Here is a 27068-nt window from a genome sequence, read left to right on the forward strand (position 1 = left end):
TTGGAGATGCGCGCGTGCCCAACCATCATTCTGATGGTTGTCAAACCTCATACAGAAAGCCCGCATACTGTGTGAATCCATCGTATGCAAGGGCAATGATGAGTTGAAGCTACGGTCGGTACCTGCCTCAACTCAAAGGGCCGGCAGTGTCCTATCTAGCCCCGGGCCGAACGGTGAAGCGGGTGTTGTGTCGAACGATGAACGGCCAATCACTGGAATTCTCTGTTGTAATCTGTAAGGTCAGTTTCGAGTGTGGGGTAGTGGGTCATCTGCCAGCAGGTAGCGCAGAAGCGCGGTCAGTTCGGATTGGGAAGGCGATATAGGTGAGCTGCCCATATTTTCGACGCTTTCGGACATATTTTCAACAGAAACTGTACGTCTACGGCAAAGTCGCTCTACATCAGGATGTGCTTGTTGTTGGGGTCTTTTTTGGGGGTGTGAAGGACGTGTTGGGTATCATCGTTCTTACTCGATGTTTCGCGTCTATAATATGTCATTTTAGTGTTTTCATGTCAGCAAATATGTCTGGACAAAGCGCTTCGTGGGTGACCAGAAGTAGACGCCATTCTTTGTCCTTCCTACGTATCATGGTGTGGCCCAGAGGCGCTCTTGCCCCCTCCCTCGCCAGACTGATCCTATGTACGTGTGTTCTTACAGTCTTCGCAGCCCATTTTTTTCCAATATGTCCACCACAAGCTCCACGTATAGACATGCGACTACAGCGCCAGTGACGTCGCCGTTGGAATAGAAACCCTGTCATTCTCTACTACAAATGCATCCTACTCCTACAACAACTGTGCGATGCCCTACTTCCGCACGAGACTACTCTGCGTGCATGAGTGAGCCCTCAGACTAGGCGGTTAATGCGGGTGAATTGCAGATTCTAATCTGAGAAGGGGTGCTGCGCCGGGTTGTGGCTTGCTGTGCCGCACTCTCGTTGGCTCCTCTAAGCGCTGCGGCGCGCGGAAAACTGATATGCCTTCCCATACGTCGATTCGAGCGGCGCACGAACCGCAATGGCAGACCAGTGTCTTTTCTTTCACCGCGATTATGCTGGTCGATCCAATGATGTTGTTCCGGTGAGCATGCATTCCCAATCTCAACGCATTCTCGAGGTTGAGGTTGGGGAGATGCAGACTTTCAGCGATTACAATTTCGCTTTGCCAGATGCGGGGAGACAAGTATCGGTGAAGGACCTGCAATCTGGATTGGTATTCCTCCCATCGTAAGATCGCATCTGGAATCGTAAATCGTACGACACTAACGTCCACATACAGCGTACAGGACACCTTCAGTCAAAGATCATCCTTCGATCGTGGTCAGTGCGCGGGAACTCGTCTTCCTGGAAGTTCACTCCTGCTTTCGCCAGAGCATTGACAGCTTACCTAGGCATCCCTCACAGGGTACAACCCTGCTGCCATGCAGTGTGCTCATCTATCCGGCAAGTCAGAGAGCTAGCTAAAACCGCACGTCTCTCCTCTCCACGGAATCTAACGAACCGGGCGTTTTCCGCTGACAAGCACCTGCATATCGCCTCTCCCTGTCCTCGGGGCTGTGTGTAATCGGTGAGGGTGCCCCCAATCTTTTTCTGCGAATAAATATGATTGGCTGTATGTGATCTTCTGACCGATGTTTATTCCTTCCATGCATGTTCGATCGAGGAATCAGTTCAGAATGATGCATTAGCGTGTAGTCGGACCAAGCTGTCGCAAGTCGTCGATGATTGCCATGCTGGGACGACTCGCTAGGCGCAACGAAAGACGCTGAAATCCATCCTCGGTGTTGGGGGCCGGATAACGAGTAATGTTAAGCGAAACGCCTCATGAGGCGCTGTTCAACTGGTCATTAGGTGGGCGTGTCGAAAACTCTGTTTCTGGCCTTTCAGGTGTCACCTAGGAGGGTCAAGATTGCGACAAGACAGCAAGGTGTTCATTAAGATTTTATAGTCATTCATACAGCTATGCGCGCTAAAGAGATCTATGAACAGTGGAGAATTAGAAGAAATGGTACAGAAGCATGCCGAAGCACGATGATGACTTGCCTCCCCAGCGCCAGGTACCCTCAAAAAGTAATGTAAAATAAGAAGAAGAAATCATGTAAACATCATCAGCAGTGACATGAAGCGCACTACTTTCAATCAAAGCTTCGCTCTCATGTTCCTTTCCTTCAGCAGGTTCAGTTTCATCTTGAGACGTCTGATGAGCGGCCGCTCCTTGGGACCGAGAATTGCCTTCAACTCAGGAATGCTCATCTTGTTGTTCTTCCCTGCTCTGCCTCCACGGTTCACGTGCGTCCAGTAGTGATCACGAAGGTTGTCACCCCTAGAGAAGGTCTTGGGACACACTTTGCAGAAGTGGCACCTGTCATTGCCATGGACAGTCCTGACGTGGCGTCGAAGGTGTTCCGGTCGTTGGAATCTTTTTGGGCATGGGACTCCAGGATGGTCCTTGTCGTCTAGAGGACATTGCCAGTGCCTTACGTCAAGCGTGTGATGGAGGGGATACGAAGCAGGATTCTCGCCCCATTTTCCGAGCTTCATGACGTTGGCATTCGCTCCAGACCGCCGGGAGGACGAGTATGACGAACCGTGCAACGAGGCTTCATCATCGCTCTCAGAGTCTTCGGATTCTGAGTCGCTTTCCTTGTCACTGTGCCCAGCGTCACTAGGCAGTTCCTTCTTCAAGGGCCCTGGGTTAGCAACCCTGGCAGTAGTAAAGGGAGCTGGCGCGTGGTAGGGAATGTATGCCGGGGCTACTGAAGGACCAGAGTGAGGGACGTATTGCTGAACCGGTTGCAGTGACATCTGATCGCAGGCTGGACCACCGTGGTAAGGCAACGAAAACTGTTGCGAGCCCCATGTGGGAAGGTCAGGGTAACTCGGTCTCCAGACATGTTCTGGTTCTGCTGCCCAGGCTTCGTGGTTGACTGGAGAGCGAACATGATGGAATGCCGGGCTTTCGACGTTATCGTACATTGGCATGCCGGTGTAAGGTGGCGTGGGAAGGCTCTCGTTGTGGCTTATCGAAGAACTTGTGGACATTGGACTGCCACAGCCTGGTCCCTCGAGTAGCCATGGATCGAAGGCGTCTATCGGAGCGCTCAATGATCGCGTAGTTGATGTCTCGCGAGCAAGGTGGTGGAAAGACATCCGTTCATCGTACGATCCGTTACCATGCTTCATGGGGATAGGCTCATGCGAATCACATCGGGAGAGATCCTGCGATCCAGGATAGTCCACCACGTATTGGTAAGGGCTCGAAGTGAAGGACTGGACACGTCGTTGCTCCATGATGGCGTGGTAAGACTAATGCTCAGTCAGTGATGCTCACAGGTGTCGAGTACATAGACATACTGTGTAGGTAGAATATGAATATGCAATGAACAATGTGAGAGTCGTATAAAGACAAGAGTATGGTAGAGTGCTTGGTGGATGTGAGACCTGAGGCTGATTGTTACACTGGCAGGACCGCGCCAATATAATATAGATCAGATGCAATAGCGAGCGCTCAACCATGCCACAGGCTCCGAGGAGTGGTTCATAGGGTTCAGCAGAGAAAGGAATGCTAACGATCGGTGAAAACGACAGACCCAGCAGGATGGTACCTGAGCGACTTGGCGTACTCGATGCCAGCATGCCGCTGCGTGCGTGCACAGCCTGACCGCGAACGAACAACGGCTCGAGCTAGCATGGGTAGACGAGCTAGTGTACGGCGTAGTCGAGCACTTGAGTCTTGAACGCTTCGGGCTTTGTTAGACGACCGAAGTTTTGCAGGCATGTATCCTAGTCGCAAAGTGCCTCATGTTTTTCTTGATAGTTGCTCTTCATCGAGTTCCAATATCCTGAATAAGGCCCCATCCGACAGACGCACGCTTCTAATATGGTGGTTGGTAGGCACCCTTTCAAATGTGTACAGCAAGCAGCAGGGGCTAAGCTTTCAGTTGGCCACGAAGATCCATCCGATCAGGGTCTCGATGTGGGTGTGGTGCGCTCGCCTGGTGGCTTTTGCTCAACCGTTATTTAGCGTGGGGCAGCGTCAGATACGTGCTTTGACGTGTGGCAAAGATGGTTCGAGCGCCCAGAGTGCGGATGTTGTATACAGCTAACCGTGGTGAGTCCTTAGGAATGCAGAAGACGCACGCCTGTGACGAAGATAGAAGTGTTGGGTTTGACAGCTGGTTACTGGTCGCTGCTGCAGGGACCTACCGTCGCTTACCAATTGGGGTAGACGAACCTGGGCTTCCTGCATTGGAGGCCGTGCTCAACCCAAGCTCTTTGATGCTGCGGCGAACTTGTTTCAAAGGCGTATGCTACAGCCACACATACTATTTGCAACTCCACCTATTCTAGATGATGTTAGAACCAATTCTCACCACGATAGCTGGCGGCAGTGGTCAACGTGGGAGTGTCTGGTCCTCTACATCTCTCGAGCTAGTTGGCATCTCACAAACGCGCCGTACTATGATTAAATCCTGGTCGTGACCTGAAATATGTTGAATCCCAAAGGGTGTGGAGATGTAACTGTCTGTACTGAGTTGAGCAGTAGCCGCTGTGCCATAAGCGCTCGTGTTAGAATGTTTGCCCAGTTCGAGTTGGAAACCTGCAGAGTCAACGTGAATGATCCTATATTTTGGATCGTTATGAGGTACAACCTGGCAGTCCCATGAGAAGCAGTTCGTGAGATACATGTCTCCACCGTAGTTCTGACCTGAAAGGAATCACTGCAATCTTGCATAAGGTGACGATGCGATACGAGCTGCAATGCGGCACAGTTTGGGGGCTCCATCATCGTAGCGGAGATCGTTTCGAGTCAGCAGCTGATCGACACTTTACAACCCCAGCTTGATCTCATCTTCAGTCGCGGAAGCCCAACTGAGCGGCGTATTGGCCGCCTGTTCCTTGGGCCACGACAGGGAGTCGAGGTTATCGACGTACGTTGTGTGCGAAATGAACCAGCCAGATTCAGCTAGATTGTGTACATGGATACCACAACTTGTCAACTTGTGGCCTAGAGTTTGGGTAGCGGACCAAACTACAAAGACTGTAAAAGCGGGAGCAGTGGGTCTTTGGGCTTGGATGACATCCGGCCCCAAGTGTCGTATCGAAGGACCCAGTACCAAGATGGCAATTTCGAGCGAATGCAAAGAATTGGTCTGAGCAGCCGCGGGGGAAGCGCGTGCCGCAGGTAGACTAAGGTTAGCTTTCTGAATCGTCAGCCGAAGGCCCCTACCCTGGACGTGACGGTGAGTTGACCAGCTTGAGTGGTCGATTATTCGAGACGATCATGCGTCCTCCGCCACTCACAAGTGTTTGATCTGACGGCATTCAACAGGAGCGCGGCTCGTGTATTGACACTCGCGAGAAGCGGTAGCTTCGTCACTGGCCAGTCGACGCCACGCATGAACCGGCCCATCACGTGTGTGGGCTGCTCTAGATTTGTTGCGAGCGTTTGACTGCACTCTCCACCTTCCGCTTTCAGCAAGAACGATAAGACGATATCTCCGTTGACGCTAACGGGAATTATTCGAGGGGAATGCATCGACAGAAGGATTCCGTTGTGGTAGGGCCATGTTGAGCCATCCCCTGCGAGGCGTGCTGAATTTGTGCGCCTGAGAGGCTCTTCCCACACGAATTAAGCCTAGATGTCAATCGACGACAGGACAGATTGTTGTCAGGGCTGGTTGTCCATCGAATAGGCGATGAGCAGCAGCAGTGAGATGAACTTGTTAAGGAGTGACTTTCCTTGGTCGATCGAGCAGTAGCTGAGCACGAGAAACTAGCAGTGTATCGGTACCAGCAAGAAATGACGCGTGGTGCTGTGATATCGGAGGGGTACAGAGTCCTTTCGGAATAACTCCGTACTCTAGCGTGTATACACCTGCGCATCTGAGACGATTCCCAAGAATTCGGATGTGCCGTATGACTACGTGGATGGCTTGTCAGCATCTGATCATGACTCGTCTTGAAGAAACAAGGCAAAGCGAAGTTTTGGAGGCTGGCCCCCAGCCGTCAGACGCGACCGAAGCCACGAGCTCCTTACCCCCGCATTGATACCAGTGCGGAATGCTAAAGAGTGCACTGTCTGTTACCGCATCCCCGACGAGACAGTTTTATCCCCGCTGCACATCATCGCGTGACAGTCCAGGATTGGTTGATGATGTGACGTGATGGTCAGAGCTGCATACGCGCGCTTAAATGAAGGATCGCGACTTCGTGACGAATATGAGGCCGAAATCTCGCTTCGCTGCAGCGAACCTGAGTTGGTTGAAATCGATCTCAGTAGGAGCTGTTGCTGCTAATTGATCCAGATGGGGTAGATAGAGCGATTGGCGACGTGATCGCGATGATGGGGAAGACGGAGGCTCCGAGTGAGATTAGCGGAAGGCTGGGGTACGGTACCAGATGGCCTAACGGGCAATGCCAAGCACACTAGCCTCAAACGGAAAGGACCTCTTCGCACGCAACAATCCATGGATCTGGCTGTGCGCACCACCGGAACTGTTCCCACCGGCTGATCTTTCTGTTCGCATTCCGTCACGCGGCATGCGCGTTTCCAGGGTAGATTTTGACTTGACACTCTAAGCGCAGCCTATAGGGATCAGTTAGTGCTACATGACATGGCCGATGTACCAGACTGCAGAACTTCGTCACGATAGAGTGCTCTCGAATATCGAGTCGTCCATGCCGTGGTTGGGAAGACGCGATGCCATTACAGAGAAGTCTAGTGTCTCGCACGAGGTGCTGAATGGCGATGTGTGTGGCTCAGCACATCTCGATCGAGCTGAGCAATATGATCAACATCCCCCTTTACTAACTACACATGTACTCCTTGACTCGATTCGAGTGCAGCAATCCTCTGTGACTCATGGTCAATCGCAGCACTATAGCAACTTGCATCAACCAGCTCTGCTTTTTCCTTAAGTGCATGAGCCCAGAATGGTATCGGCCTTGGAACTGAGCGATTTACTGCGGAACCCCAACATGGGGGAACCCTTCAGTCGAAGGTCATAGATTTGGAATTCCCACCACGTCTTTCTTGAGTTGGTTTGAAATCATCAGCTTGGTCATTGAACACGGCAAGACTGGCGCGATTGACGTCAGCATCATCAAGAGAAATCGAAGTCCTCAAGTAAACATCTGTTTGCGATGCCTTTCCATCTCTTCTCCACTCAGAAGCTCTCGAACGCTCATTCCCGTTCAAAAAAGATGTACATTCCAGGTCTTCCCAAGTTTTCAGCAGTTAACAAAAAGCAACACCATTGCGAACCCTCCACGATCCCCGAACCATCTACACGTCCTAGTCAAGACTCCTAGTCAAGACCCCAGCGCGAAGACCACGAGACGATGTTACATCAAGGGCGTAACAAAGCCAGTTAGGTACGTGCACCTACTACCAAAACATGACTTCGTTACGAACTCGAACCCAACAACGCCGCGCACACGATGGCCCGCCCGTACCGTCCGTCGCGTCGCATCGCCTGTAGCCGCCTTCCGCTCCGCTCCACCGTTCACTCGCAGATCGCGACGCCCAGCGAGCCTCTGTACGAGGGGATTGCGCCGAGAGAAGGGCCGATGGAGACACACGAGGAACGCGACTGTTGGAGAAGGGCAGATGGCTTGGCAAAGACCAGCGTGGTTTCGTTGTTTGCTGCGACGAGATTGAGTGATGGCGGTCGAGAGGCGTGTGGTTTTGTCAGGGCTGTTGAGGATTCTGGCGGGAGGATCATACACTTTGCTCAAGAAGACTGCTGCCTTTACATAGCACAGAGATATTGCATCGAAGTACGAGTACACATCCACACATAACAAGAAACGAAGCACCGTATCCATGAACTTGATCTAATCTCATTGACTCTAGGTAGAAATGTGTAGGCGCCTCTATAATCTCACCGCGCCCCAGCCCCCATCCCAACACCATTCCTCCTCGCATGAACAACAGAACAAAGACACCGCCCTACAGCCTCCAAATCACCGAGAAGCGTGACGTGACCGCGGTCGCTCGAGACGACACCGCCGCGAACTACACTATACCCAGTAGGCACCATAGCCGCACGAGCGAGCACCACACCGTCACCGCTCGCAAAGGCAAGCTCGTCGTACACGTCTGCACGTTTGATGGCTTCTTTACTCTCTACCTTTGCGCCATATACCGTCGGTGTGGACTTGCCGTAGATGAGTGCGATGGGTGGGTATGCGTTCGACGTTGTGTGTTCTGGGCGGTGGTCGAGTTCTTGTTTGAAGGCTTTGACTTCAGCGAGGGTTCGTGCGAGATACTCCACGGCTTTGTCGTAAGGGATCGTGACATCGGTCGCGGGGTTCGGCTCTTTGGAGGTCTCGATGTTGTGTTCGTGGCCCATCTGTGGTCCCATGCCTGCTTGTTCTGCGCTTCCTTCTGTGACATTGTTCGCGGCGTTACGAGCTACGTCGGCTGCGTCTTTCGCAGTGCTGCTTTTGCGAGTGGAGAAGGTTGGGAGTGATGAGGAGACGGCGTTCATCAGGCCACTAACGCTGAAGTTGCTGTCTTTGGGTTGTTCGGGGCGGGGCAGAGGTGCTGCTATACATGGTGAGAGGCGGTGTTCTTTCCAGGTATTTACGTCGAAGAAGTCTACAGGGTACTCTTCTTTCGTGCGCTTGTTGATGAAGCACTTTCCATCGAGAGGCAGAAGAGCGTAGGATGTTCGGATGCTAAAGTTTACTTGTGCTGTTAGCACGCGTGAGGAGAAGAGGACATCGTCGCCGTTGCGGAATGGACCGAGGATATTCACGCAGCGTTGAGGCACACCGGCATATACAACACCGGCTACTAGATCGGGACGCTGGTTAATAGCATGACGCGTGATCAGGCCGCCTAATGAGTGTGCGACGATAACGGCGCCACGCTTTTCTGGAGGAACGCCTGGCTGATTACAGGGCAGCGACTCCAAGAATTGTATCATCCGTCGACTGAGGAAGTGCGGAGAAAGCCGCCAGTCATAACCGTAGTTGTGGACCCTGAGTTTACCATCCTTGACATTATCGCATGCATTCAGACGCTTGAACAGGCGCTTGGCTATATCGACAGGGCCGATATGGGTCAGCATGCCGCTGGGTATAATGCTCTCCTCCATGCGCTCATCCGCGTCTGGGTCCAAAGGTACCTCCAAGTCTACCTTGCGTAGGTTCAGCCCGACTTTTATGGGCACCCAGAGCTGTCGATGGGGCGGTTCGGCTGAGCGCAAGATGGAACCTCGATAGCCCCCCAACACAACCAAGTCTCCTTCAAGCTCTTGCAAAGCTTGTGTGAAGTACGGATGTGGCTCAAAGTCGCTGTCCCCACCCTTTGACGGCAGGCGCTTCTTCCTTATCGAGTCGCGACGTGCGGACGGTGCAGGCTCGTTTGCGCGGACGTTGTCGGTTTCGCGGAGTCTAGACGCTATACTGGCGTTGCGGGTTTTGAATATTTCGCTGCTGGACGATAGGTTGAAGTTTGGGAACGAAGGGCTTGGCAGCTTGAAATTCGAGTCTTGCCAGCTGTCTCTGAGGGCCTTCAGCCTACTGTTGACCTGCTCTTGTACACTCTCGAAGCGCGTGTCGTCGCCGAGCGAAGACGCAAAAGACCTTGTGCGGTATACGAGCAAAGAGCCCTCGGAATTGGACCGCCGTAACTTAGGCGCCGGTCGGTCGCTCGAAATCTTAGGGGACGGTTGTAGGGTATCGGTGCTCTCGTCGCTGAACTCTCGTTGGGGTATCGGAGCGGTATTGGGATGTTGTGGTACCTGTACGAGGCTTCTCGATGCGCTCCTCGACTCTTTGGGTGTGGAATGGCTGGCGCCATCCTGCTGTGGTATGTCTCGGGCTGGTCCGCTACTGGCGAAGGTATCTCTCCTCCGCCTGTCAGAGGTGCGTGGCTTTTCGGTATCGAGCGAAAGTGCTGACAAGCTCGGGAGCGAAAAGTGCATGTCTTTGTAGGATTTGGTGATGGACGTGGGCAGGGTGAAGGGCATGTATTTGCGCATCGTGTCCCCCATGGAGCCGCTCGAGGATGCCCGCCGTCTTCCAATCTGTAGGTGTTCGCGGAGTGTAGCTCTGTGGTCGCCCGCCTTCTCCTTGTGGAATGTCTTCGGTCCTGCTCGCCATGGTGAAGGAAGTCGCGTTTGAGGGTCGGATTGCCGCTCGCGGTCGTCATTGCTCGATGTGTGCGTGGGTTTCGGCCTCACGTCAGCTTTTTGAACATCTTTGCTCGGTTCTGGACGCGGTGTCGTCTTTCTCAGTTCCGGTGTGGCATCGGTAGCTTCCTGCCAGCCCTCGAAAAAGGCTCCGTCTTCCGTGTCCTCTAGGGCAGCAGCCTTTTCCGCAGCCGGCGTTTTCGGCGAAGTCAGACGCGTCTGCTGCTTTCCTATACTGACTCCAATTGCTGACTGTGCTGTTTCGAGCCCGAACGCGCTTTCCTCCGGCGACTCGTCTTCGGAGGGTGTGAGGTCATCGTCGACGATAGAGGCGAATTGTATGTCGGCGAGGGCACTCTGGCGACGCTGGTGGTGGGTAGGGGCTATGGATGTCTCTGCCATGGCAGGCTAGCCGTAGGAATTGGTAGGTGTCTGGGCTGCAAAAGTGGCCCGAAAGTTGGCGTTGTCATGTTTACGGTACATGCTCCTCCCGCAGTGTGGCAGTGTCAGCTTTCCGCCCGCTGCCGAAAGCAGCGACATTCGTGGCCGACCATCCCAGTCATCCGACCCAGCTTCATCTCGATATCAAGGACGGACGAGCGACGGTCTATTGTAGGCGACGACGGTGCAATGACGGCAAGCGCGACGCATATATTACCAAGGGCAAATGTCACGTCCAAGAGCGTGTCATGTCGATCGCGTCACGCCAGGCCTCGCCCACGCGCCACGACGCCACGTTTCGTCCTTAGTCAGCTCTTCACATGACGAATCACCCCTCATCCTTTGCAAACCATCCCGAGGCAGCGGCTCACTATAGCACACATTCGTTATCAGCAATCTCAATATCCATCCTTCGTTATCGTCGTATATTGACACGCGAGCGCTTTTGCCAGTGCGATAGCTGTTGTTCTTCTGGTTTCGGAAGGTTGCACGCAAGATGTGGACCTTCTTGCCCTACGAGATACCCACGGCATATTAGGTTCCGTGTGGTATCTCTTCACGAAGAGTTCAATGGCTATGCAGCTCCTCGCGAAACGATCTTCCAAAATCTCTGGAAAATCTTAGCATGCGGCTCCGCGTCCTCCCGCTGATGCATGCAATCTAGCCTTCCGAGCCCGAGGTCGGATCGCACTCAGGAACAAGTCAGCCGATCACCATCAGACCACCCCGGCTGCATCTTAGTAACGCAATCGCAAGTTTGCGGGCTTTGTTCGCCAATTGAGTAACTTAACCCTTAGTGGAGCAAATACTGGGCCTCATAACCCTTTGTTAGCCGAGCTATACTCTCGCGCCGAATGATCATCCCTTCCCGTACGACCGACGACAGGGCGACGACGAATGACCGACGTCACACAGAACTAGCATCGAGCGCAGAGACGTTATGCTAACGCATGAGCAGCATCAGTTATGTCATGGTGCGATTGAAGACTGGGCCAAGTCCACAGCGTCGAAATATAACTTCACCGCTGGTCCTTCCCAGCTCTTATACTTGAATGTCCTGCATCTCCCCGTCTTAGTCTCAGCAACACTTCTCTATTTAACACAAGATACCCAGTTCAACCGCAAATCTCAATACAGATCTGTTCCAAACATGTCGATTCTACATTTTCCAGAACCACTACCATCAAAATCCATCGCCCTAGGGCAGATCACTACCAACCCTTTGAGCCCCTCCTCCGACACCATCAAGCCCTCAGTACCTTCCGACTGCATACAAAAGGCAGCCCTTTCGAAGAAAGAAGACGTAGAGTCCACATCCCACATGACCCTGACCGACGCATCGCAACTCTTCGACACCTTACGCAACGACACCAGCACACAAAACTCTCTCCGCAAGCTATCGCAACAAAACAAGCCAATCTACTTCGTCACCGGCCTCCAGACCTCCAAATCCCCAAGCCACAAGCGTGCGACCGTGTCACACGAGCCCATAACCGAGGCTACGGAAACCCCGCAAACGCAACAAGTTCAACTACCCTTCCGCCGGATAGACTCGGCATCCAACATTGCCTCCCCTGGCGAAGAAGGTTCAGTAGTTGCAGTCGAGCTACTGAAAGTAAAATGCCGCATTGGCGCTGTGAATGAACCACATTGTATTTCGGATGTGGACTATGTGTGGAGCTACCATGCGCTTGAGGGGGAGGACGAGGATTTGCAGTTATCTATTGGGCTGGGGAAAGCGGTGGAGGAACGGGAGTGGAAGGAGTTGACGGGTAGTAAAGAAGAGCGGGTGGAAAGAGACGCTAATCATAACTGGTCTTACGACTACGAAGATAGCGATGATGGTCTTGGTGGGTTCTGAGCGGAGACCTCTGTGAACAAGACATTACTTTCCCATGACATCAATCCAAACTCTTGACATCGATACAGTCTACATCAACACAGTCAACAGTACTCTTCTCAATCTCCTCCAATGTCCTCCACAATAGCAATACCGTAGACCTGAGTATACTCCGTCTTCGCATCCCTCTCCGCATCCACCTCGCTACTTCCGTTCCGCACATTCCTCTGCGTTAGCAACTTGAGCATCACAGCCTGACAGTGCTCAACATGCTTCGCCTTGAACACCTGCAACTCATGGTTCTTCGTCTTGTAGTCGTTGATCTGTACTTTCATATCGCAAACAGTGTCTTCCAGAGATATCTTGGCTTCAGTCAATGCGCGGACCTGTTCTTCGAGCGCAGCAGTATCCGGAGTGTCGATGGCAGTAGTCAGGTTGATGAAGTCGAGCAGAGAGGTACGGTCGGACGATGCGATCTTTTGTTTCTTGTTCATGGCGGAAGATACGGGCGCCGGGGTGAAGAGCTCGCGCTTCGGGAAAGTGGGCCAGGGACTGGATGCGCGGAGTTGGTAGCCCGATTCCATGATGTCGTCTTCGTCTTCGGATATCTCGATGAGATCTTGGATGAGATCTCCAGGGGGCGACTCTGCTTGCTGTTCGTCATTCCTGAGTTGGGTATCTGTAGGCGCTTGTGTTTGGCCATGTGCTATAGCGCCTACAGCAGAAGCGTCTGCTGTACGGTACTGGCGGTATCGCGTCGGCAAAGCCTCTTCCCGTCCGCCTCCCTGAAGTGTCCGTCGTAGTCGCGCCCACGCCTTCTTGATCACTGCTGCCAGCTCTTTAGGCCGTGCGTCTACTCGAGTCTGAAAGCCCTCGTCGTCTTGGAGTCCAGCGTCGATGAGCGCAACACGCGCGCACGTGCTGATTCTAGCAAACCAGATCTTGCGTGTACCGACGTTGTCTTTACTCTCAGTGAGTAGTTGGAACGCAGGCGCGAATTCAATGGCGTCGTCTAGTGTTTCGGGCAGTGCGACTTCGAATAGGTTATCATCGAAGAAGCACATGCGCCACGGTCCCGACAGTGTCTGTATTTTGGCAGAGGGTTTGGGATGGCGGAACGCTGCCCATACTGGTGTGTTTTCGGCGTCACGGAGATGACCTAGGAGGACTTTACCAGGAAATAGGGCGAAGTGTTCCTTGCTGTCTGGCTCTAACAAGGTGACTGCTCGTTCTTCATGGGCCGCCATGGGACGCGTCTGGAACCAATGGTCGGTGGGGATGTAATCTTTCAGTACCTTGATGTAGTGTGTCGCTGTAGTCTTCTGCGGTTGAGGCTTCGATATATTGAGTGCGACACTGTTCTTGGCCTCAACAGTGTGCCTGGGGGCGGAAGCCGATGCAACAGGAGCTGCTATTAGGCCCGCCGACGATCGTATACTTGGCCTAGCTGCTTGCGATACGTTGTTTCGACCCTTTTCGACATTTTTCCTTATCGATGTGAGTAGGTCGGCGGGTATACCAGATACCGTGGCTTCCGAGTAGCCAGCCTCCAACATCACGATCTTGATCACTATCTTCAATCGCTCCTCCCAAGCTGCAGTACCAAGTGGACACGCATCGTCTGCGATAAAACGACACCATGGTACGAACTGAGACTGCGCAAATGGTGTATGATCCGTATTGTCGCCGCCGCGGTTGTCCTCGTAGTGTACTTCCATCGTTGTCTTGTGATTACTCATTATCCGGCGCAGATAGCCCCACACGCGAGTACCATCGTTTGTACCGAGGAGTACTTTACCGGGGTAGAATGGACGTCCATAGTATATGTCCTGTTGTGAGGCTTCTACTGTAGGATAGCAGTCGGTTGGGATGGCGTTGCGTAGCTTCGCGAGCACGGCCGGGTGCTTGTTTTGCTGGTCTTTGAGTACCGCTTTGTTGATGCGTACATCTTTAGTGGGCTGATATAACTGTTAGCCTCCATGAGCTGAGTGTATGTCGCGATGCGCTAGTCTGCGAACCTCTTGAATTGTGGGCGCCATGCGGGTAAGTTGCTCTATGTAGTAGTTAGTAACTGCTATCGCGTTACATCCTTGATGTTCCGCCTGTCTCTGTACTTTACAGAGTAGTTCAGCTTATTGGGGTGTTGCTTTGCGTCTGAGAAAACCTTGGAAGAAGGGACTTACCTGGTCTCTAGGTTGTAACAATCTACTTGAGTAGATAAAGCGCTATAGACAAGACTCTGTGTTGTCGCGACTGTATATCCGGTGTGCTTGTGCGTGATCAGATTGATAGCGTAGTCTCCATACAGTACAAGTTGTAGCAGACGAAAGAGGGCGCACTGTGTGACCAACGCGGCTAGCGTCGTTGGAGTACCTGGGAGATCATAACAAACGAGAAATATATTCACTGCATTGCGCAAATTAATCCGAAAACTGTTTTGTGCCCATACAAATGACACAGCCTGCTCGGTCCTGAGAAACTAAACGGGCTCAGCCAAATGCTGTCCTGATAGTGGATAGAGAGGAAGTAGTAAATGCACACTTTTGGAAAGCGACCTGAAAAGGAAAATTACATACAGATAACTCCACCACCTGCTGACTGTGCTGTATAGGCTGTATACACAGAATCGGCTGTGTCATGTATAGGCACATAGAGCCTGACTAACAGCCGAAGCGCTTCCAAGGACCACAACTTTTGCGCATAGCAAGCAACAACCAAATAGGAGTAGCATCGTCAGGATCGCTGAGTTGTCAGAACTCTTAGACGCACTCAAGCCATATCTCCCAGCGCTCTGCCTTCAACTTCAATACCGTATGTCTCGACGTACTGCCTCTTAGCGTCTCGGTTTGCCGTTTCTGGATCGGTTCCATCTTGATCACCAATGTCGAAAGCCATGACTTCGAGTAGAATGGGCTGAGCATGTTTTACATGCGCTTGTCTCAACTTCCTGAGACTGCCCATCTCCGCTTGTAGCTCCGCGCCGTCTCGCTCGAGTTTTGCTATCTTCTCGCGGGCGACGGCTAACTCACTTCGCAGAGTCACAGCGCCAACAGTCTTCTCTTTGCATAGTTCTTGAAGCTGTTCGTTCTCTGTCTTTTGTCGCTCGGCATCGGCTTCGAGAGTCGCACATCTCTTCTTGGAAGCGGCAAGCTCGTAAGATAGAGATCCTGGCCCAGTCTCACGAGCTCTCCTGAGAAATTGTATCGACGGCGATATCTGATCGAGAGTTAGAAGGGTATTAGGAGTTGTTTAGTGACTTACCGAGCTTACGGTCGAAAATCCTCTCGGGGCTGGTGTCGTGGCCAACGAGACTGAATCTCTAGCATCATTGCCAGCTTCGTGATCAGAGGCCATACGACGCTTTTTGGGCCTCATGTCTGCAATCGGGATGCTTGGAGAACTGTAAATAACATCAATACTGGATGGAGCATTAATATCGTCCGAGGCTTCTACGTCAGCGGGCCTTGCGGTGCTGGTGTCGAGTCTGTTCCGGTTTTGGCGAATGATCTCGGCGGCTCGTGGTGCTTTAGTCTGGATTGAGAGCTCGTCTCCGTCAATCATTCCCGCGTGGACGAGCGCTGCCCGTACACAAATGGCTACCGAGGCCCGCCAGGGATCGCGTATGTCTTTCTTCTTGTCGCGTGCTTCAGGGTCTCCAAGATATCGAAAAGGCTTGTCGAAATCTATCTTACTAACGAGATCTTCATCCCTCAAGTTTGCCTTTCGTCCGTCGTTCCAGTAGCACAGAATGTGTCCAGACCTTTTGGCGGACGCTTCTCCTTTGACGGACGCTTTGCCTTTGACCCTCGCCCACACCTCCTTTGGTGAACCACTCGGCGATTTTGCAGATGGCACAAATCCTAGGTAGACTTTTCCAGGGTAAATGTTGCCGATGTCTTCACTGCAGTTCTCAACACGTGGCCAGACTGTAGGCGGAAATGCCTCTTGTAGTTCTTGTATATGAGATGGTTTCATACCAGACTTCTTTGCAGAAGGAGCGTAGGCAGGACTGCTAGAATCTGCCAGGGGTGCACCATCCTCGTTGTCTCTATCCAAGTAGTCGTCCTCAGACTCAGGTTCCATGATCTGTTCGATGAATCTGTCTAGGTAGTCTCCCTCCGACGGTCGCTTGCCGTTGGCGTTGCGCATTGAAGAAGAACTGGCTTGGTGGGTAGGCTTGCGCTTGTTGATGACACTGATGATTGTTGCCAGGTCTGGAAACGTATAATCTTTTGGGTTCAGGTATCCACCTCCAAGGAGAGCAATCTTCACGACCGTCTTGAGACGCTTCTCCCACTCGCCACCAGAAGAGCCTACAGGTGACTGATCTGTAGCGATCATGCAACACCATTTCTGGAACTCGACCTTGCGGAACTTTGGCTCGCCGATCCGGAGCTCCTCGTGGGTATTGTAATAGAAGCTGAGTACAGCACCTCCTCTGCAATCAATCTTCCAGAGATGAGCCCACAAGGCGCGTTCTTCCGCAGTATCCTGTCCCTGGCTCTTTTCTGGGTCGACGTGGCCGACCAGTACCCTCCCGTGTTGAAGCTCTGCTTTGCCGAATGATACGTCTTCTGAGAGTGCTGGGCGCACCTCCGGCCAAAGCTTATCGGGAAGGACCTCGCGAAGTCTTGTCAAGGCCTCATGATGTACAGGGAATGTTTTAGCCTTGTTGTTTGTTCCGCTGGAATGGCAACTCGGCTTGCTGTCTGAGACCATGGTACGGTTTGTGGCGAGGTGCGAAGGGGGATATGTCGGCTGGCGCATGATACGGGGGAAGTGATTTCGATGAGAGTGATGAGTCGAAAACGTCAGCTCTTGTATCTGTAATATTCTCATTCAAGACTTGCTGAACTCGTGGGCGATTCGTCAGGACCAGAGAATGGAGGTGACTAGACCAGAGTGCGAGAGTGGCAGAGATCAGGCATGCCAGGGTCGAATTGAGTAATGCAGAAGCAGTAGGTTGAGTCAATTAAAATGGACGGTGACCGCAAGTTTGAGTTTCGTCATCACAACAACGGGTGCCCGCGACTTTGGATTAAGTCACCTACAAACAATTGGTGACGGGCAATCTGAGTGCCAAGAGAGGGCAATTGGGACATGGGGGCGCCATCGGACGCGTCAAGGCAGCCGTTCAGGCCTGACCGCCAGGGATCCTGAGACATTGCAGTGATGCCAGATGTAAGTCGATCTTGTGATAGGCCGAATGTGCTCGTGTATGAGACAAGTGATGGAGATGCAAACGACCTGGAGCGGGATACCTGTCGCGCTAACGAGTAGGCGCTAGCGCGAAAGACAGGCACTTCGGGCAGGCACACCACCAAAGGACATCAAACCCCCCTTCACACCGCCGAATGACGTACGATATACAGGCGAACCATCCTTCGTATTGGACGCCGGACCTTTGGAAAAGACGACAACTCGCTGTGACTACCGATGGCGCGTCTCGCTCGCGTCTACTGTGCGCGAAGACGCGTCGCGCTCAACACCTACGTCGAAACGACCTGTCACAAACGGGACACAGCCTCTGATACGTCGCGATATCGGGTGGACACCGCAAGATCCACCCTGTGTTGACAAAGACCGCAATGGCGGGTCTACAACCATACATGGGGCATGACATGCGGGAACCTTGTGTCGGTTCGGCAGCCGACAGTGCAGCTGGACCAGAATGACAACTTCCGCGCAAGCTGGCCAGCGCAACCCGCCTAGAACAGGTCTCGGGGCATATACAAAGCCATGTCGCTGGGATTATGGGTCGATGCTTCGGCTAGGCGCGTAGAAAAGCCACTGTCGCTATAGGCTTGAGGAGCTTGCTCTCCTGCACAGGGTACGCACTACCGTGGAGACGACCTGCCGTTTGGCCTTGGTCTCCGCACATGCTAGAGTAGCGACGCGCCGCTGTAAGTGCTCCTGTAGTACACAGTTGCCGCTGGCTTGTCGTAGGACATGGCATGGACTACAGTCGGGCAACTGCCTGATGGATGCTACGTGCCAGACAAGTGGACGGTAGAGGGCTTATCGCCCAAGCTTTCTCTGAAGACCGAGCACTAAATGTAGCCGGGACACTGATCATCTCGCAGACCGCACTCGCAGCCGTAGAACACGATCGTTTTGCAAGCGCGCAGGCATACTCGTGACACGATACCAAGTTCCAGCTGAGCGTCGATACCACCTGCTCGGTTATATAACGAGAGCACGATTTGGCGAGCGAAGAGGGAACGATGTGATGAACATGGGTGGAGAGTGTGCATGGGTCTACCTGATACATTCGTGATTGATGAGAGAGCGCCTTTCGATCTCTGGTAGGCGTACCTTCATACTATACACTCCGAATGGACTATGTGTAAATCACCCCAAACCCGATCTTTTGCCCGCCTCATCATGCCCGCTAATGAGTTCTCTGATAGTTCTGTGTCTGAACATTGAACCGCTCTGTAATTAGCAGGAGCTTCCAGGGTTTAGCTACCGCCAGTACTTTGCGCCCTCCCTGGTCATGGTCATCCAGCTCAGCGAGCGATTTGCTCTCAATAGCATCTAGAATGATCGGCCTGCAGACCTCGTAGACCTCACGGACTCTACGGAAAGATTCATCAAGACATGGCCTTTTCATTATCGCACCTAACATCCATAGCATACCATGAGGATACCATCACAACACTATTTATGCTATGTTAATTTGGAACACGGTGTGCACCTCCAAGGCATGATATAGCCAAAAGAAAACGAGTCTTATGATAATAGGTTGTGGATTGGGACGTCGCGGTGGGGTATCGCTCTTTCCTCATCGCGTGTGCACGTGCGGGGCAAATGACAGAGCTTGATCTCACCAATCACCGTTTATCTCCGTCTGCACCATCGCCAGTCAGCTCATCTCTCGCTCGTACATCAACAGCAACGCATCGTATATGTATCCGTTCCCTTGAACAGACTACTACTCATTCGTCGCCATGCACGAAATCGTGACTTTACAGTTCGGCAAGCAGAGCAACTACCTGGGCACTCACTTCTGGAACACACAAGTAAGTCGCGATTTTTAGCGTCCCGCCGCCTCATCTAATATTATCGCAGGAGTCCTACTTCACATACCCGCCCGAGCCAGAGTCACCTGTGAATCATGACATATTGTTTAGGCCGGGTGTTGCTCCAGATGGGTCCGATACTTTCACGCCAAGAACGCTCATATACGATCTCAAAGGTGCTTTTGGTAGCATGAGAAAGATCAATGCCCTGTACGAGGCCGAAGACGACAGAAGCATATTAGATCAGAACGGTGTCTGGCCATCGAAGCCTGTTGTACAGCGTGCAACAGAGACTATCCCACAATCCACCTATCAAGAGCACCTCGATGCCGGCCTACAGCCTCCCCCACTCAGCACATCGTCTGTCAGATACTGGTCAGATTATAGCCGTGTCTACTATCATCCAAAGTCCATTGTCCAGCTGTCGGAGTTCGACGTCAACGACAAGCTCATGCCCTTTGAGAGCTGGGACGTAGGCATGGAGCTTTTCGAGAAGCTTGAAAGGGAAGTAGATCTGGTTGACAGAGATCTACGACCATTCGTCGAAGAATGTGATGGCATTCAAGGGCTCCAGATATTCACGGGTGTTGATGACGCCTGGGGCGGTTGGGCTTCGGGATGGCTCGAGAGGCTCAGAGACGAGTACGGCAAGATGAGCATTTGGACGTGGGGCTTAGGTGACCATGGTGCCAACTCATCGACCCCTCGAGTAGGTTCTATTCAAGTTTCTGGAAAGGAGTAAAGACTAACATGGAGCAGGAAAGACGCATACAACAAGTAGCGAACTCTGCGCGATCTCTTCAAATACTTGGAGAACAGTCGTCAGTGTACGTCCCGATGTCAAACAGCCCTGCTAAATTACCGGGCTATCTATCGTTAGATGTAACTTCTCCCTGGCATATTGCAGCTTTACAAGTCATGGGTCTGGAAAGCATGACCATATCCTCACGTTTGAGAGCATCTTTGGGCGGACGCGGAACGCTTCAAGACTTGGAAAACACTATCAACAGTACCGGGAAACGACGTATAGCGAAGCTCGAGATGAGTGCTGCAGATCCGGAGGTACTGTCTGATAAGGCTTTCGATGAAGCCGAGAAAGCGGAAAAGGTTGGTTCCATGACATCAAGGCAGACAAGTGAGGGCGACGATCGACTAAGCCATTTCGACATTGATACCTTCACTCGCGATTACAGGACGGCTACCAGGAGAGGAAAGAAAGAGCACGTTTTTGGGCGAGCGGAGGCTTCTCGTGGAGAGTGGGCCCTGTCTGAAGATAACGAACGTGATCCTCATGACAGGTTCGATAGTGGACCAGCAGTGCAAAGGTATGTGTCACTTCATCACCAACGATGTGTATATTGTGTTATCGGCGCTTGCAAATTGGGCGCAAAACGTGGAATACAGGCTGACGCGTTTCAGATTTGCTGCACCGCTACTATTTCCTCTACTTGACAGCTTTCCTCGTTCGATGCTGGACGTAGGGTCCGGTCACTCCACTAAGCTTGCTGTACACACGGGGCTGACGACAAGTACCATTGTCGCTGATCAGATCCGAGCAGTCGAGCAGATCGTCAAGCGAATGGGCGGCATTGAAGAAAAGGAAGCGCTATGCAACGGCTTACAAGCCCTCGCGGAAGAATACGATGAAGGCTGGGATAGTGGATCAGAAAGCGATGACGACGATTAGTCGCGTTGCAACGAGCCTGCTTTTTCACGCGTGGCTGGCGCGCAGTGTCTTGATGGAAATGACAGCGCGTCTGCTCCCGGCCTCAATACACAAGGATATTACCGTCAGACACGACCGATTGATCTGCGACACAACACTCTGGTGACACCAATACAACACATACCTTTGCGCGATTCGTAGCGGATGTACAGGGCCGGAATTTCTGTGCTCGAAGAACTTTTCATCACTGAGCAAGCACTGCGACATCTGACGGATGTTGAGCTGCCGCCACGACGGTACAGGGAACCCCGAACGTGGAAGGCATCAGACCCCATCGAGCTCGGCTTAGGAAGAGCATGCGACGAAACCCCATACTGACATCATACTGAACAAGTCGTTATGCATGGTGCTTCGTTACGCCGCAGTTCGGGCTTGATCGCCAGGGCAACCCTTTGCAAGTTTTGCGCTGTTAAGAGACCTCTCTTTCCTGATCGCAAGCCGAACTTCGGACTGAGCGGGATTAAGGCCGCGATCTGCTGGTGGGCCAAGACATGACCTGGTGATATTGGTGAAGGTTTTACTGCCTCGCGCGTATGCAGGGTGGAGCCTGCCGCTGAACCTTTACGCGTTCGCGGACGCTTGTACGAAGCGCCGGGTAGCTAAACTGCAGGTGTGCGCGGCAGCTCTTGCTCGCCCGAACACCACAACAACGGTCGTCTGGAACCCAAATCTGACTGCGATGCACGATACGGCTGGGCGTCCTTGCTAGCTTGGGGCCAGTCGCAATCAGCTCATGACTTTCCGAACGGCGGCGGCAGCTGCTGCAGGAACTATCTACAGCTGCCGTAAGCTGACGCGCAGCCGGTCGTACAACGACAGTCAGGAAAACTCTGATTCTTACTGCGATTGCCCACTGATCGGGGTAACGCGGGGTAGCGAGGCATGCGAACGTTGCAGCAGTCTGGCTGGGACACTACCAGCCTCCAATGAGTCCGCCAATTGCAATGCGCCGAAAAGTTCACGATATGGAAACACCCTGGATTTTCAATAAACACGCCTGCAAGCCACCGTCTTAGCTCCTGACAGTGGCCGGTTCAAACGCTCAAAGCTATTGATTGAGACCGGCCATGCGCCCAAGGACGGCAAACAAACGGAGGAGAGTCCGCGCCATGCACAACTCTCATTACTACAGTTCTGTCGCGTGCAAAGAGGTGGAAAGTTTGGTCAGCGCGTCCCAATACACGCGCAATTCTCGGGATGATGTAAGATAATCCTTGCTACAGTGCAGGGTCGCAACATTGTACAGTTTCTCAACAATACGCCCAAGGAAGCTTGTTTATCGCTATCATGCTAGGACAATAGTATAGACAATCTTCCAAGCTTCCACTGAGACCGCCGTCAGCCGAAGTCCCACTGTGCTGGTGCACAGCTCGTGTTCACGACAGACCAAAGCCCACGATGTCTTAGCGGCCCTGCAGTCCGCGCAAATATACCTGGTTGTTTGGATTTCGGACTCACAGAATGACCCTCGTGTTACCCGGTGACACATTGAATACAGGAAAACGGTTCGATGGCGTTTCATTGGTGCGGCTGAAGACTTATGCCATGTTTGGACAACGTTATGTCACTGCCACTCACCGTTGGTTTGTGGGGTGGCTGGAATACAGCTGTAAGTTCCAACCTCTGCGGCTACCAAAACGGTCACCAAGTCAGCATGCATGAGAAGGCAGGGCGTCGTGTTCTCCTAACCGCCGATTATCCTGGTAGCCTTATGCATGCAGCTACGATTTAGGTAAGTCGTTCGCTGACTAGCGATCTTTTGCAGCCGGTTGCTAGGGTAAACTTGGCCAGCAAACGTTCTTAGAGACGCCTGCCATACTGAGAGAGCCTCATCCCGTGGTATGGCCGAGACTACGAACGTGATCGACTTGAGGTGATTTGGAACTAAAAACGTCCGGATGAATGTGGGGAACTACTTCGGAGCCCCTCAACCGTCGTGCGTGGATGCGACCCTGTTGTGGCTTTCCCATGGGTAGGGCAGAGCAGAAGGCTGGTAGGGTGTGAAGATCCCGCCTCTTCTAATGAGTATATTAGGTTCGCATTCCTCCTCAGTCTCATATATCGTGCCTCTCAAGCTTCATCAAGTCTTCGATCTTCAACACAGCAGCTCTTTCGTTACGGTTGCTCTGTTACTTTCGCTTCGCACCCATTACCTAGTAATACTGTTTACTCCTTAATACATCCAACACCTCTCGTCAGAACAAGATGAGATACTCCTTGGCAACGATGGCCCTTGTGGGCGCTGTCTACGCTGCTCCCTACGGTGGCGGCTACGGCGCCTCCAGCAGCGACGGCTACGCTGTGCCTTCCTCTGTATGTTAACACAAGTACTGTTAGCTTTTGAAGCGTTCAGCTCTAACAATATGTAGTCCGGATACGGTGCCTCTCCATCTGTGAGCAAGCCCTACGAGGCGTCCAGCACTCCTTGCGAGGAAGAGAGCAGCAGCATGCCTCCGGTTGTGACCTCTTCGACTTACGTCCCGCCTGTCGTCACCTCCAGCTACCCGGTCCATGAGTCTTCAAGCGTCCCCCATGTCTCCTCCAGCACACCTTGCCCGGAGTCGAGCACCCCTGTTGTGCCGTCCTCCACCTACACTCCTCCGGTGAAGACGTCGACCTACACTCCTCCTGTTGTGACATCGACCTACACTCCTCCGGTCGTTACGTCGACTTCGATCTACACCCCGCGCGCGAGTTCCAGCACCCCGTGCCCGGAGTCAAGCACACCTGTTGTGCCATCCTCCACTTACACTCCCCCCGTTAAGACGTCAATCTACACTCCTCCTGTCGTTACGTCGACCTACACTCCTCCGGTTGTGACTTCTACCTACACTCCCCCGGTCGTTACGTCCACCTACGTACCACCCGTGAGCTCCAGCTCTCCCTGCCCGGAGACTGAGACCATCACCGTGCCGTACTCGAGCTCTAAGCCCTACGTGCCATACTCGAGCTCCAAGCCTTACGTGCCAGAGGTCTCCAGCACCACTGAGGTTACCATCACCTCGACTGTTGTCATTCCTCCCAGCTCCACTCCTTACGTACCCGAGGCTTCCACTTACCCTGTGGTCCCTCCCGTCGTCACCTCGTCTGTACCCGTCCCGGAGGTTTCAACCTACCCAGTCGTCCCTCCCGTCGTCACCTCGTCTGTACCTGTCCCGGAGGTGTCCACCTACCCAGTCGTTCCTCCCGTCATCACTGAGTCTGTGCCCATCCCAGCGGTTTCCACCTACCCTGTGGTCCCTCCTGTCGTCACCTCGTCCGTACCCATCCCCCCTGTTATCACTGAGTCTTTCCCCATCCCTGAGACTTCCACTCCCGTCGTCCCCGAGGCGTCTTCCTCCGGATACGCTGTTCCCCCTCCTGTTATCACTGAGTCTGTCCCCATCCCGGAGACTTCCACTCCCGTCGTCCCCGAGGCGTCTTCCTCCGGATACGCCCCTCCTCCTCCTGCTGAGGAGACCACCACTGTCGTTGTTCCCCCTGCCTCCTCCCACGCCTCCACACCCATCGGTACCGCCTCATCATCCATGGGACACGCCTCATCCGCTACCTCCCCCGGCTACCCTGAGTACACTGGCGCTGCTAGCTCCACCAAGCCCCTCGCTGCCTTCATGGCCGGTGCTGCCGCTCTCGCTTACTTCGTCTAAGCGGTCGACTCTTACCACACTTTGTACAAGATGTACAAAAGCACACTTTTCGCTTTTCTTACTCTCCTTCATCGCAAGACTTCACCCAACCCCCTTTTAATCCCCCCACACAACGACGACACGGGCACACGGAGGATAGACGGGCAACGCATTACGACGTTCTCTTGTAATCACTAATGACCTTTACTACTCTTCTTCGGCGGCGTGGCCCGGTCATGGCGAATGCGTCACATGACTTGGCTATGAGCGTTTTGTATGCGCCCTATCAGCAAGCATTTATTACAGTGTCCTGCGATACGAGACTGCGCGGAATGGTTTGGAGTAATGTATCGAACGAAAAGTAATGACGGTGGCCTTCTGATTGGAATCTAGATAGCTCATGTAACTGTAGTAGTAATCTATCACGAGGTTAACCGGCTTCTGAGAAAGTACATTTGAGTGCGTGACTTGCGCGACGCGCTTTTTGTTGGTTGAGTCGATTGCGCTGCTTTCCATTGTATAGCTTGTTTGTGGCTTCCGTATTTCACGTTGATGGCGACTCAAATCGTTATCGTCACTCTGGCTCTTTCGACGCGTAGGGAGCGCGCAGGTGCTGCGAGGCTGGCAGGCCGGATCAGGCTGATCGCTCCAGGGGGTCAGCGCGCGTATACACGCTAACACCGCCATCGACAGCAATCCGAAGTTGCCTGAAAAGGAAGTTTACCGTACGTCATGCCGCAACACCCGAAAGATGCCGATCAGCCTTACCCGCACCCCTCGACACATCCAAATCCCATGGCATACGCAACGCTTCTCCACAAATCTGCCCTGAAATCCCATGTCAGGGCCCAGATCAAGATGCAGGTCACGGCGCCCACCCCCCATCCTTTTCCTTACACCAAAACGCGCGCGTGAACATTTGGATCTCCCGATCTTCGAGTCCATGAATCATCGACTCCCGCATCTAGCACCGCTGTCAATTAACACTGTCGTCATCTTACGCTCACGCATGCACGCGTCAACATAGTACAACACGTATATAGTGCACAACCGCGTCAATGGATTCCGCTTCCGACAACCCAAACTCCATGCCTGCAGCAACCAGTGGCTCTCGCTCCAAGCTCCTTTCAACCAATTTCAAGAACTTTCTCAGTAAACCCGCCCTTAAGCATCCTCAGAAAGCACTTACCGTGCAGCTTTGGAACGCAGAGCAGCAGTCCAATCCAAGCGGTAGCAACCCGCCTCCACGACTAGCAGCCGGACAGCAAAGAGCAGAGATGTCGACTTCAACGACCGGGCAGGCCACGGGCGATATCGTCAGCAGTGCGAACTCAGGTTTCCCCAAGACGAGCGATGCGCCCGGCGAGCAGTTTGAGCCCAGACAGACGGCTACGAGTGAAGACTACGAGCCCGACCCAAGCAAGAGCATCAAGCTCAGCCCGCAACGCCAGGCCTTAGTCGACGATGTAAGCCCACCTCTCCTGCATCACCTATCCAAACATAAAAACTAACACCTCACCCCCCAGATCATCGCCCTCTACTCCTGCCAACCCACCATCACCCGCGTAAAACGCTACACCCCCGACTGCGTCTACGACGACCAATTCGTCTACGCCAACGACCGCTACAAAATGGCCGGCCAATGGTTCGCGCTCCCCAAACTCTTCAACGCCTCCATCAACGAATCCTACCAAGTAATCCGTTCCGACTCGGAAATGATCCAATTCAAAAACAAGCAGTCCTGGACCTTCAAACTCATCCCAAAGACGGCCACCATCACGGGCCTGGTATCGCTGAGTCTGGATCCTGACACGGCGGATACGGAGTTTATGCAGGTCAAGTATCATAAGGATCAGGCGAATGATAAGGATTATAGTCATGAGGGGGTCGGGTTTAGCTTTAAGAAGTGGCAGGCGGATAATGTGGTTAAGCATATGAGTGCGCCTGAGTTGAAGGAGTTTGAACAGGATAAGGGGGCGAATAAGGAGCATGTGAGAAAGTATGGGAGTGGGAAGGAAGAGGGGGAGGCGCCGAAGAAGGATTTTACGAATTAGCATGATGATGATGGTGCGAGTAATGAATTATATGAAATGAAATTTGAAACATGAAGATCCGATCTCGCTTCGATGGTTGAGCGCGTATGGCGACCACTGATTTATTGTCTCGACTTTTGGTGCAAACAGATTTTGAAAACATGTCATAGGAGATTGCAACTCGGTAAAGACGGTGTGGAAACAGCTGGTCTATCGTCTCAACTTTTGGTACCACTA

General features: G+C 52.8%; 8 protein-coding genes across 8 annotated transcripts; 4 read left to right on the forward strand and 4 right to left on the reverse strand.

Moving 5' to 3' along the window:
• Nucleotides 1-2137: 2137 nt before the first annotated feature.
• Nucleotides 2138-3289, reverse strand: J4E78_008935 (uncharacterized protein; the record flags this gene model as incomplete). The annotated part of the gene is made up of 1 exon (XM_049369533.1): nucleotides 2138-3289. One exon carries the CDS (start codon nucleotides 3287-3289, stop codon nucleotides 2138-2140), a length of 1152 nt encoding a protein of 383 aa, XP_049218857.1.
• Nucleotides 3290-7884: 4595 nt separating this feature from the next.
• J4E78_008936 (uncharacterized protein) lies at nucleotides 7885-10545 on the reverse strand (the record flags this gene model as incomplete). The annotated part of the gene is made up of 1 exon (XM_049369534.1): nucleotides 7885-10545. One exon carries the CDS (start codon nucleotides 10543-10545, stop codon nucleotides 7885-7887), a length of 2661 nt encoding a protein of 886 aa, XP_049218858.1.
• A 1189-nt stretch (nucleotides 10546-11734) lies between these two features.
• Nucleotides 11735-12445, forward strand: J4E78_008937 (uncharacterized protein; the record flags this gene model as incomplete). Its single annotated transcript, XM_049369535.1, has 1 exon — nucleotides 11735-12445. The coding sequence occupies one exon, from the start codon at nucleotides 11735-11737 to the stop codon at nucleotides 12443-12445; it is 711 nt and encodes a 236-aa protein (XP_049218859.1).
• Nucleotides 12446-12543: 98 nt separating this feature from the next.
• On the reverse strand, nucleotides 12544-14463 carry J4E78_008938 (uncharacterized protein; the record flags this gene model as incomplete). The annotated part of the gene is made up of 2 exons (XM_049369536.1): nucleotides 12544-14382; nucleotides 14443-14463. 2 exons carry the CDS (start codon nucleotides 14461-14463, stop codon nucleotides 12544-12546), a joined length of 1860 nt encoding a protein of 619 aa, XP_049218860.1.
• Nucleotides 14464-15193: 730 nt separating this feature from the next.
• On the reverse strand, nucleotides 15194-17143 carry J4E78_008939 (uncharacterized protein; the record flags this gene model as incomplete). Its single annotated transcript, XM_049369537.1, has 2 exons — nucleotides 15194-15640; nucleotides 15686-17143. The coding sequence occupies 2 exons, from the start codon at nucleotides 17141-17143 to the stop codon at nucleotides 15194-15196; spliced, it is 1905 nt and encodes a 634-aa protein (XP_049218861.1).
• Nucleotides 17144-19374: 2231 nt separating this feature from the next.
• Nucleotides 19375-21133, forward strand: DML1 (mtDNA inheritance, partitioning of the mitochondrial organelle; the record flags this gene model as incomplete). Its single annotated transcript, XM_049369538.1, has 4 exons — nucleotides 19375-19446; nucleotides 19496-20155; nucleotides 20206-20771; nucleotides 20866-21133. 4 exons carry the CDS (start codon nucleotides 19375-19377, stop codon nucleotides 21131-21133), a joined length of 1566 nt encoding a protein of 521 aa, XP_049218862.1.
• Nucleotides 21134-23398: 2265 nt separating this feature from the next.
• On the forward strand, nucleotides 23399-24819 carry J4E78_008941 (uncharacterized protein; the record flags this gene model as incomplete). Its single annotated transcript, XM_049369539.1, has 2 exons — nucleotides 23399-23407; nucleotides 23542-24819. 2 exons carry the CDS (start codon nucleotides 23399-23401, stop codon nucleotides 24817-24819), a joined length of 1287 nt encoding a protein of 428 aa, XP_049218863.1.
• A 1037-nt stretch (nucleotides 24820-25856) lies between these two features.
• Nucleotides 25857-26852, forward strand: J4E78_008942 (uncharacterized protein; the record flags this gene model as incomplete). Its single annotated transcript, XM_049369540.1, has 2 exons — nucleotides 25857-26264; nucleotides 26325-26852. The coding sequence occupies 2 exons, from the start codon at nucleotides 25857-25859 to the stop codon at nucleotides 26850-26852; spliced, it is 936 nt and encodes a 311-aa protein (XP_049218864.1).
• Between the last annotated feature and the right edge of the window lie 216 nt (nucleotides 26853-27068).

This window comes from Alternaria triticimaculans, assembly GCF_023758025.1.
Source record: "Alternaria triticimaculans strain BMP 0046 chromosome Unknown scaffold_17, whole genome shotgun sequence".
Taxonomy (NCBI): domain Eukaryota; kingdom Fungi; phylum Ascomycota; class Dothideomycetes; order Pleosporales; family Pleosporaceae; genus Alternaria; species Alternaria triticimaculans.